The sequence below is a fragment of the Euprymna scolopes genome, chromosome 32, assembly GCF_053919585.1.
Source record: "Euprymna scolopes isolate OS-2025 chromosome 32, ASM5391958v1, whole genome shotgun sequence".
In the NCBI taxonomy this organism is placed as follows: Eukaryota; Metazoa; Mollusca; class Cephalopoda; order Sepiida; family Sepiolidae; genus Euprymna; species Euprymna scolopes.
The window spans coordinates 72,398,393-72,411,044 of record NC_136513.1 but is presented as its reverse complement, the minus strand read 5'-3'; the positions used below and the strand labels follow the sequence as shown (position 1 = coordinate 72,411,044).

General features: G+C 33.2%; 1 protein-coding gene across 10 annotated transcripts in view; it reads left to right on the top strand.

Annotated features, from left to right (window-relative positions):
- Window positions 1-12,652, top strand: part of LOC145256434 (serine/threonine-protein kinase PAK mbt-like) — a 253,669-nt gene that overhangs the window by 164,573 nt on the left and 76,444 nt on the right. For all 10 annotated transcript variants that reach the window (XM_080115334.1, XM_080115329.1, XM_080115327.1 and 7 more), the window contains one exon: window positions 5,112-5,322. In XM_080115334.1, coding sequence (XP_079971460.1) covers window positions 5,112-5,322 — 211 coding nt within the window. The remainder of the gene's footprint in view (window positions 1-5,111; window positions 5,323-12,652) is intronic.

The following is a 12,652-nucleotide window of genomic DNA, read 5'->3' as shown; positions in this document are numbered from 1 at the left end:
GACAGGCTTCTGGGCTTGACCTTTACTCCTGATCTTAAATGGAATACGTACATCAAATCTGTTGCCAAGGCCGCTGGAAAAATGGTCGGATCCTTCTATCGATCCAGTAGATATCTCACTGCTGATGCAATTCTCTATCTATATAAGAGCCAGATACGTCCAAGGATGGAATACTGTTGCCACATCTGGGCAGGAGCTGCTAGAAAAGACTTGTCCTGCCTTGATAGGGTTTAAAATAGACTTCATGGCCTGGTGGGAGATGTCCTTTTCTCTTCGCTGCAGCCTCTATCTCACAGAAGAGATGTTGCGAGTTTGTCTCTGCTTTATCGTTATTTTCATGGAAAGTGTTCAACTGAGCTTCAATCTATGGTCCCCCCTCGCCAAACTTTCACAAGAAACACTAGACTAGCTGAAAACATTATCAATAATTCTCCCCACTCTTTATCTGTACCTAAACCTAAACATAGATTCCATGATCAAAGCTTCTTTCTTAGAACTGCACGCCTGTGGAATTGTCTTCCGTTTTCCTGCTTTCCAGCTGTCTATAATATGGTTGTCTTCAAGTCCAACGTGAACAAGTTTCTGATGAGCCGTTCCACTTAAGTTAACAAATTTACCAAACTTCCATTACTATCGATTACTATATTGTCCTTTTGACTACTCTACACTCTTTAACCCTTATCCTTGAGTGGCCTATCGACCTTGATAAGTGGTGACGCCTATGTAATAAAAATAAATAAATAATACCTCACTCATGTGTGTGTGTATATGAACTAGTATTGCAAATTTTCAAAAAGAAAATATGGAAAAATTTGAATTTTGTGTTGATAAAATATTGCTTTTTTGATGAAAAAAAAAAGTACTGTTCAAGTAAAGCAATGGCTTCACTACTGCTATGTTCCATCGCAAATAATTCTTAAGAGGTTTGTATGCTGACTTGAAATGTGTTCATGCAGACAAAAATAATGCTGAATGTTCAGATAACTGAAATTCGGCCGTTGTCCCAGAGAACATAAAAGTACACAAACTTGTTCTGGCCAAGTAGAGGAATTGAATATAGGCAGTTTATTCACCATTTTGCATCAACTTTTGTTAATGGGAAGTCGTATCAAAATTGGTGCTGTATTTCTGCATGGTCAATTAGAAGCAACATATCAATGATTCAGAGCATTGTTTGTAATTTTTTCCATGTAATAGGAGGAGTTTTATGTCCATATGTGACAATGGGTGAACATGGATCTCTCACTTGTCTCTGGAATCATCAGTTAGTTGAGTGGACAGAAGCAGGTTAAAGCCACTTAAGGTAACTAATGATACAAACATCAGCAGGCAAGGTTTTGGCTTTCTTATTGGAATGTGCAAAGTATTTTGTGAGGAAGAAAATAAAACATCAATATTGACTTTTTATATAGCATCACATTGGAAAAATGATTACAAACAAAAAAGAATTTCTACAAATGAAGAAGAAAAAGTATGCTTTCATTTAAATCCTGCATCAGTCATGTGTTGATCGTGTTGAAATTGGTTCTGAAACCACCTTATTCTTCAGGTCTTGACGCCAGTAACTACTGGCTGTTTGTTGATCTCATAATAATACTCAAGGGAAAGAGTTTGAGGTCCAAAAAAGTAATATTGCAAACTGATGGGGGGTGGGCAAAGACAAATTATTCTACATTAAAAGTATTGAATTATTTAAAAAGTGGAATTAGTGTGTTAAAAGTCTGTTGATGAATAAAATTGAATTTTGCTGAAAAGCTGTACTTTTATGATGTGACTGTCCCTTATGAACTCTCTTCAACCTCTGGTGGTTTGTTGCTTTGAAAAAGTCTTGGATTTGAAACCAATGATACCAATGTTCTTCTGACCTTCTGTTAGCTAATATATAAAGGACAGTTGTCTGTACCTATGTGTGTATGTTTGTATGTCTAGTTAAAAGTCAAAAACCACTAAAAAATCAAGTTGGTATTGTCCTGACTGGTGTTGACTTGGATGTATATCTAAAATATAGAAAACTATTCATGCTTTGACCCAAAATTGGCACAGGATTGTTCGGAGGAGGGGTCAGTTTTCCAGTTAGATTATGTATTAATACTAACTAAAGGGGAGTAACTTTAAGTTGATTCCCTTATGCTGACTCATTCCTCAAGGAATCTATAAAAACGAGTTGTATGTGTGTGTGTCCAGAGACAGGAAGTGTCAAAGTGAAAAAGAAAGAGGTAGGGAGTGGTGCGGTTATACCAGGCGAAGGAAAAAAAGAGAAAGAGGTAGAAGAGATAAGTTTTAACAAAAATGTTACATTTTTGCCCCGGCCAATGCCAGGTAGCCCTGTTAGTATATAATCCCTCTTTAAATGAAAAGCAAAATTCTGTTTTCAAGCATGTAACAAGGCTCTTTGAAGAATTTGCATCAGTCAAATCTACTGAATCTCTGATGTTATCTTTTCATTGTGTACACTTCATATATAGATGAATGTTTTAGATGTTGTGGGGCGGGGATAATGTAAATGAAGGGCAAATGATAAGAGATTGTGAGAATAACGGAATTATGTTAAGAGGTTGGGGAGAGTCTATTATATGACATAAGATTTTAATGTTTGTGTGTCGGTTTAGAAGCAGTAGCAGCCATAACTTGGGTGTATTTATCGCTCTCCCACAACAGAAAGATGTGACACAAGGGTCAGAAAGTGGGATTGAAAAAAATCCAACGCCCTATAAAAAGAGCACTCCGACCTGAAAAAAAAAAAAAAATGGTAGGGCAGTTCTGTCGACAGTCCCCGGTAGGGGCGCCTCAGGCGATTGGCAATAAATGTGCCCTCAGAGAGAGAAGACAAAGCCTGGGAGGGTGGAACTCTTAAAACTGCACAGAACCAGCAACATAGTGTAGTCAACAGGGGAAAAGATAATTTCAAGAATGACATAGACTCTGTTGACTTTGGTACCAAGCAACCATAACTTGGAATCTCCAAATTTTCATGAAAAAATGTACAATGTCCAAATGTTTAAAATAAATAAAAATAAAAAAATAAGCAAATAAATACTAACCCAATAGTTCACGAGTTGTCTAATTATAACAATAATGCTCATCATATTTAACTTGCACAATGTCAACTAGTTAATAAAGGTGTTGTAAATTTCCTTTTTTTATATAACAGAAAATGTTAACTATTGCCTGAAAGTCTCTTTTGTTTCGTTTTATTTTTTTCCCCCTAACGAGTCACTGCTTATTAAGGAAAAAAAAAACATGCTTGATCAACAGCCAAATGATGATGAATACTATGAGAGGATTGAAAATCTCCACATGACACCAAACTCAAAACAACGGCCAACATAGAAAAAATAAATCTTCCCCTCTTTGTCAGAAATATTACTGATGGTATGTGAGCAAAGTAGGAGGGGAAATGAGAGTAGTGAGGTTGCCAAAACTCAATATTCACTTTCTACTCGTTATTTGCATCTTATTTATCAGTCGGAACGATAAAACTGTGTGCAGTTTTAGATAAGACAAGTTTTTGATTTGAATTAAAACAAAATTCACTGTAGAATTCTCTAGTTTCTTCCTACTTATATACAAAACATTTTCTGTTTTTGGATGTGCCCATATGTCTGCAGTCAATCTGTTGGTTATTGGTGTGGTATGCTTCACTTTGAGATAACATATTCTTTAGTATGTTGTGTTTAAATTTCAATGGTATTTTGATTAAATTTTAACTTGTTTAGAACTGATTTTAGATTGCATTAATGTTATAAAGGAAGATTGGGAATTGATGTTTTCTTAGTTGTTTTGTTTTTAGTTGTTGTTTTTTTTTAATTGGATATCAAAGTATATTTTTTCTCGTTGATTCCCCACGGCTAATGTCGGATTCTGAAGTTGAATTTTATTTTTATATTTTAACCAACTCTCCACATCTGATAAACTTAAGATGAAAGACTAGAATTTCTTGCAAAAGAATATCCTTTTAAAATTTAGTAAGTTTGATATGTAAAAATATTAGTATCTTTTACAGTTGAAATTCATTTTAAGAGTTAAGTTGTTAAGGTGAGTGATTTATTAATCCATAAGCATGGACTAACCCTACACTCATTCTCTCTTTCTCGTGTGTGTATATATATATATATATATATATATATATATATACTAGCAAAAGTACCCGTCATTGACTGGGTTCAAAAACAGCCTACAGAAAATGGACTCTGATTTATGAAAGTATGATAGGTTATGAAAAGGAAGGGTTGTAAAGAGATAGCTTCGAATTTGAGGGTATCAAAACCAAAGCAAAATATGATGAAAGTAAAAATAAAATAGATAAACCCCATAATTCATTATACCATACCTGTTTACACTGAAACACTTATCACAATATTCTGTGGATCTATATTAAAAAACCTTGTTAAACTTTGTGACATATTTCCATTCTATGGAGGTCAGGCGCGAACGAACACCCCATAATTTTATTATACCATATTTCTTCAGACTGAAACATTATTATCAAAGTATACTTACGCAGATAGATATGAAAAGTCTTTATTAAAGTTTGTGCCTATTTCCATTCTATGGAGGCCACAATTTTATTATACCACCCCTATTTAAGTTAAAACATACTTTGATAAGCATGTTTTATGTACACCTATATCAAAAACACTTATAAACTTTTTTTAAAATTTTTTATTTCCATACTTTGTGGTCCAGGCGCGAACGCAGACCCCACAATTTTACTGAACGACCATTCTGCCAGATCAAACATACCCATTCCTGTGTCTCGATACATCTATCATTATATGTAATCAGTTTTTTAAAATAGTCAACCATATAGGAGCCTATTTGTGACCAGATACACACACACACACACAGACATTCAGCTTTATATTATAGATATATATAAAATCAACACAGAAATTAATTTTTCACTTGGTTCTTTCCCTATTTTAATGTCAATCATCTTTTCTTCATTGACAATGCTATCTCCAATCTGAAAACATCTGTTTTGTTCTTGATTTTTGCATGTTTAAAAAAGGTATTTAATATACTGGAACTTCATATGGACTGAATTATGTCTGTTGTACATGAAAAGATTTTCCAATTCATCTTATATATTCCTTTCTTTTTCATTTCAGTATGAGCCAGATGTTTAAGAAAAAACAGAAAAAGCCAGAAATCTCAAACCCACAAGATTTTGAGCATCGTGTTCACACAGGCTTTGATCGTGAACAGGGCACATACGTGGGTTTACCACCACAATGGCAGGGTATCATTGGACCAAGCGAACGTCGTCGCCCAATAGTCGATCCTGCACACATCACTCCTACAGATATGGGTATCTACAAGGTAAATGCCGCAAATGTTTCTCTTTTCTCTATAGTGTTATTGAAAGTAATTACTAGTTTTTCGTTTAATTCTTGTTACCAAAGCAAAACAAGACATGGATTTTCATTCATGATCATGCATATTAATATTTTAATTTTGATAAAGTAAATACTAAAAAATTAAACAATAAGTAAAGAAAAAATATTACAAACATAAAGTAGCCAGGTACAATATCAATTGAAATAAATGGAATGTATAACTAGTGGTTAACATCTCATTCATATATATATATATATATATATATATATATATATATATATATATATATATATATAATGTAAAATAAATATGTATTAGATACATTTGAAGCCAAAACAACGCATTATTACAAAATAAACAGATATTTATTTTGTTTGAAATTTATATTAAAATTCATAAATATATTTCGAAGATATACTTCATCATCAGTATGTTTTTCTTTTTTTGTTTTTTCATGTTGTTGTTGGAGCATAGAATCAGTAGAAGTCCGTTTGTTGTTTTTACGGTAGTCTTTTCAAATGTCGGAATGGTGCGTTGGTCACAGGGAATTCACGTTAGGGTTTGTGTTCCTTGATAGAAGCACTGGTTGAGTTTGAATAAAATAAATCAATTTCAATATAAAATTTCAAATAAAATGTTTATTTTGTACTAATGCATTGTTTTGGCTTCAAACATATCTAATACGTATTTATTTTATTCAAACTCAACCAGCGCTTCCATCAAGAAACACAAACCCTAACATATATACACCACAGCAAATACCCAGAAAAATACAAAATAGTCCTGGTAAAAAAAACCTACTCCAACATGCACACAATATTTCCTAATCCAAGGAAATATTTTACAAAGAACTAAGCAACACAGAACAAACTCTAATAAACAATTTTTTCTAATAAAATAGTCGATCAACACACAAAACCTTTTATAAAATCTATGCGTAATAAAAACATGAATCCCCCAACACTAACAAAAATGACACCTTTCAGCTTTATTGCAAAAACCGAATTTAGACTAATTATAAACTAGACAAAAAAATAATGAGAAACCTAATAAAACGATACACTAAACTCATTGAATAAAATAAAAAGATTAAACTAGACACAAAATTTAAAACTTCTAATTTAATAAATAAAAAATAACATTATTAATCCCACATTGAGCTAATGAATGCGATATATGATTTCTCCTGTTCATTTGAAGAATGTCTTCCTAACCAATCTACGAATTCAAATAGTAAACATATTGACAATACATCACCTATTAGAAAACGGCAACATTCAATGCCATATCACTTCTCATAATAAAAACTAAATGCAACTGAAATAAGAGATATATTAACCACTAATACTAAAATTAAGTACCAAAATAATTGTACACAGATTAAAATTATTAAAAGCAATTCTAAGAAAAATACAACTCAGCATTAACAAAATAGTATTTAATACAGGCACTAACACATTAAACAATTAATATATATATATATATATATATATATATATATATATATACACACACACACACACACACACACACACATATACTCACTCACACTCCATCATTATCCTTCCCTCCCTTACAGACAATGGAGTTATACTAAATAAACAAATAAATAAAAACCAAAAACAAATTATCTACATAAAAGCAACTGAAAAAGTCTCTTTAAAAACAACAGAATTACTCTTGATGACTATCACAGATTAAAAGCGCTTGAGGCAAAATGCCCGACACAAAATACTTGGTTACATATTACAAGATTTGCCACCTAATCCCAAAAGAAATGCTTTTCAAATCGAGAAAATTAGCAAAGAAATCAAGAAGAAAGAAAACTCTGTTGTATTTAACCAGACATGCATTGATAATGACTTACTGTCGAAATATATGCATAAATAAATTATTTTCAAAAATTCAAAACCTTACTTCAAATATTTCAATTTACCAATTTCAATGATGGACAATATTTCATAACAACAGATTCTACTCAAACAATATAGATAAAAAAACAAGAGTTTAAATGAAAATGTAACTTTTTCACATCCTAAATAAAGTAGTTTAGTTTATTTATTTTTACTCTTTTTTCAGCAGAATCCATTTCTGCATGAACAATAGAAAAATCTCGTTGAATTTTCAAATAAAAATTATTTTACAAAGGGAGGGAATTATGTAAATTAAAAACTAAAAAAATAATCCACCCAGGCAATAATCTTCTCTCTGACAAACGGTATGGATTCAGACAATGTCGTACTACTGCAGATATTTTAAGTCATCTCTGAACGCATTAACCATGTACTGGATAAGGCGGGTGAAGCCAGGGCTGTAGCCCTTGATATATCCAAGGCCTTTGACAAAGTCTGGCATAAAAGGCTGCTAATGAAAATTAAATCATACAGTATAACTGAATGTATACTAAATATAATTAGATCCTTCTTAGACAATAGAAGCATACAGGTTGTCATTGACAGAGATACATCCAAGCAGCATAACATTAATGCAGGAGTGCCTCGGGGGTCGATCCTTGGACCATTATTATTTCTGATATTTATAAACGACCTCCCTGATAATATTGTGTCCAAGATGGGTATATTTGTTGATGATACAGCGCTCTATAATATGCATGAGGAAAGAACAGATATAGATAAATCTAAGAAAATGGCAGAATTGTTAGAAAATGACCTCCAGACTATAGTGGAATGGGGTCGTAAATGGATGGTAACATTTAATGCTTGTAAAACTAAACTGCTCTCCTTTAACAATTACAAGATGCCTCTCCAACCCTCAATATCCATGACAAATAGCACCCTACTTGAGAATTCTACCTTCAAATTCCTCGGCCTAACATTTGCAGGCAATATGAACTGGAACAAATACATAGAGGACATTGCAAAGACTGCTGCAAAGAAGGTGGGTTCCCTCTATCGAGCTAGAAGACTACTCACGCCTGAGAGTATTTTGTACCTTTACAAGGCCACCATTCGCCCATGCACGGTGTATTGTTGCCACATCTGGGCTGGTGCATCTACCACTAGTCTCCCCCTCTTAGATAAAGTCCAAAAAAGAGTTGTCAATCTATTTGGTCCCACTTTATCAACTAAACTTCAGCCCCTGTCTCTTCGCTGCAATGTTGCATCACCGTGCCTGTTTTACAAATATTTTAATGGAATGTGTTCTGATGAACTCATTTCACTTGTACCCTCTCGACGTACATATCCCCGACAAACCCCTTTAGCAGTAAGATCTCACCCCTTCACTGTTGTTGTCCTTAAATGCCAGAAAACTTTCTATTCTAATAGTTTCTTCCCTCGAACAGCTAGACTTTGGAATTCCCTTCCTGCTGCCTGCTTCCATGGCTGTATTGATATGCAGAAGTTTAAATGTAACATAAACAAATATCTTAATCTTTCTTAGACATGGCCCCAAGTAGGAGCCCCTTACGTCCAAGTGGCGATATGCTTTGTAAGGGGTGAACATCAGTAAAAAAAATATATATATATAATATATATATATATATATATATATATATATATATATATATATATATATTGCACTTAATGATTGGTATTACATGTGGATAATTGACTCTACCAGCAGTAAACTTTGTTTGGACAATTTTTTCATTAGTTTACAAATTTATAATACTAGTAACCAGAGTGCTCCATTTATCTATTATATAAAAGAGATCTGTCTGTGTTTGTATGTCTGCTAAAAACTTTTCTCATACGCATCATACACGCAGCAATTTGACATCGTTAGAGTGATCTCTGACAAATAATATACAAAAACTTTTTTAAAAATGATCAATTATTTTGTAGAAATTGTGTTTTATTTCGGAGGGGGGGGCACTTAAAATCGTTTCTTTCTAAATGATTTCAACATCTGCGCATGCGTCAACCATTGTTCTCTAAATTAATTTGAATACAAGAATTTTCGATGTGATTTTATAATCAGTGCTCTGGCCAAATGGATTAGAAGGTTGTCTCATAATTATTAGTTTTGAGGTTCGCGCATGCCTATCGGTAGACTTTTTTATTTTTGCATTTAAACAGGATTGTTTTGTATTTTGTACTATTTACTGAGAATTTATTTCGCTTTTTTTTTTTTTTTTTTTTTTTTTTTAACAGTGGTTTAAATCAACCGAGGGTTAAATTTTTACTTAAAAGAAACAAAAATTCTAATCCAATTGTGATTCTTTAATTAAAACAAATAAAAAATAAGCTTTCTTTCATTTTCATAAATGTATTTTATGGCCGGATAAGTATATATACAAAGTTGTGTGGAAAAAAAATTAAACAACCATGTCAAATTTATTCCATGTACTTATCAACAAAATCTTCAGAAAACTGACCAATGTGACTTGATTTCTGAAAAAAAAAAAAAAAGTTCACATAAATCAGGAAAAACTTCTTTTCCCAGGCCATCTATATTTTTTTATTTTTTTTTTAAAGGAAAAATTCAACAACTTTTATATTTGTTAATACCTTAATCTTTGATCATGTCTCAGCAATGTTAACCTGTGAATTATGAACAACACGTGATCATAATTAGATGTAACATTTTGCTTTAGTTTCTTGAAAACACAGTTGTAATGGGCTGTGCAGCTTTGTACAAATCATATTTCTACTATTATAGAAAAGGAGCTTTGTGTGTGTGTGTGTGAGAGAGAGAGAGAGAGAAAGTTCCCTACAGACTCACAAATAGCTGGGCTGATTTTATGAAATTTCACACAAAGGTACTTTATGTGCCTGGCAGTGTTTTTGTATCGAAATAATCTGAGAACAAAAGGAACAGGCAAGTTTGACTAAAGTTAACACCTTACACAGCCTAACATCACTAGTGCATTTGAGAAGTTTTATTACCACACAAGTTGAAAATCCCAACATACAATCAACAGTAAGTTCTTTGATATGGCAGGGGGCATATTCAAAATGAATGTTTTTGTTTAGAGCACAATTGAAGCATGATACTTGACTTTTGCATTTTAAATTATAATTCAAGCCATTATATATGAAAAATAATTTTATAAAATTAGCAGTGGGTTCTCTGTGCAATGTAGACTACAATGTATTGTGGACTAAGCTTCTTTCCAGTGCACTGTGATGGGTTGCCAACTAGAGCAGGCAATCAATCAATTTGATTGAAAAATGGGCAATTTCACCAATAATAAAAAATATGAGAGTATGAAACATTTTTTGATTATCATTCTGCTATTTAAATTTTAAACACCCGAATGACCTCACTAAATGGGGCCCCCCATGAGGTCCAACTCATTCTCGATGTGATAGAGGCAGCAACAACATGGCAGTGACAGAACTATGCCACCTGAAATTCCAGTTTTTGACGGCAGACAGGTTTGGTACCAAGCAGTATTAAGGTTACAATAAGGTTCTGTTAAAAATCCTGAATGGGTCAGCATCAGAATCCATCATCCTTTGGTCATTTCTGTTTCTGCATGCGACAAGTAAAGACGTGTCTGGCACAAAACCCAAAATCTGTAAAGTGGGAATGGCAATACTGCTCTTGCCTCATTCTTTTGTTCTAGGTCAAACCTTCCTCTACTTCATATAGAACTGCTGAGCTTTGCTGCTCTTGGTGTTGGAGGTAAAATCTTGCAATCTTGCAGGTTAATGAAGAACTGCAACTAACCAGACACAATCCTTGTGAACTCTATACAAAAGTCTGACTTGCTTAACAACAACCACTAAAGCAGATTAAGTCTTTAAGGGCATGAGTGGTGTAATGAATACAGATGACAGAATGATCTAATTCAAGTTTAAATTTCACCAGATCTGTTGCAGTCATTTCTACTGTAATGTCATTGAAAAAGGTATGAACCCTAATCCTCTTCAGCAGTCTTTGTTCACTGAATTCTTTACAATAAATAGTTGATTAAATTAAAATATTCAACAGTTTATTAATCTATTATTATACTAAATGTGAGTTAATCAACATTTGTTTTCCTGAGGCTTTTTTCCTCTTACACTTTAATAATACAAAAGGCATACTAAAATTTAACTTAGTTTTGGAATTGAGTAATGTTTGAAAAAAAAATCTGTTTTAATTAGCCATAATTTATAATTGAACAAGTTGTCCATTTCTCCTGCCCTCCCCCATTTTGATTAAACTACTAACAGTCGTTTATGTCTGAGCATTTAGAAAAAGTCGTTTTTCAGCATTGGCAACTAATTTACATGCATGCGTGTACACACCACAAACACGTTTGTAAATTAGATGGCAAAATAATAGGTTGTTTGACTCCTATGTTTACGATGTTCACCCTTCTCTCAAAAAAAAAATGATTATCCTTTCAAGTAATTTCGTATAGACTGCAGAGGTCAATTTTATTTAACTTTGTCCCCAATTTTGACCCCTTAACATTTATTATTTTGGTCTCAAATCAAAATACAAAGTTTCTACCCATGTCCAAGTTACCTATATCTAAAATTTCAAGTGTTTAGATCCAAAATTGGCAGAGGAATTCGGTAGAATCTGCAAAGGTCAACTCTTTTAACTTTGACCTTTTGGCAGTCAAATTTTCGCCCCAAAACTGATTAAAATGCTTGCCGCATGTCAGAATACCCATTATGTATAAATTTCAAATGTTTAGACCCAAAATTGGCTGAGTAGTTTGCTAGACACCGCAAAGGTAAAATCTTTTGAACTCTGACCACTTGGCAGCTCAAATTTTCGACCCAAACCGATTAAAAAAAGCTTGCCCAATCTCTGAATACCCTTTATGTAAAATTTCAAATGTTTAGACCAGAAATTAGCTGAGTAATTTGGTAGACACCGCAGAGGTAAAATATTTTAAAATTTTGACCCCAATTTCGACCCCTTAACATTTATTTTTTGGGGCTCAAATCAAATTAAAATGTTTGATCCATATCCAAGTAACCTACATTTAAAATTTCAATTGTTTAGTCTTAAAATTGACGGAGGAGTTTGGTAGAGTTTCCAAAGGTCAATTCATTGAACTTTGATCTCTTGACAGCTAAATTTCTGGCCGAAAACGAATTAAAGATTTTTTCCAAATCTCAACACTCCTTATGTCAAATCTTGAGTCACTAGACAGAAAATTGAAAGTTATTTGGTAGGGAAATTTACACCAACACCCACAGACATTTTCACTTTTATAGATATACTAGCATTTCAGCCTGGCGTTGCCCGGGTATTTGAATGTGTATGTTAAGCAAAAAAAAAAAAAAAAAAAAAAAAAAGTGGTAGTAGGAAGGCAGGCTCAAGCCTGTACCACGAAGGGGGAAAAGAACGGGGGGGGGGGACCTGAAGTCTATGCTGTTACGACCACTGCCAAACCTGAAGT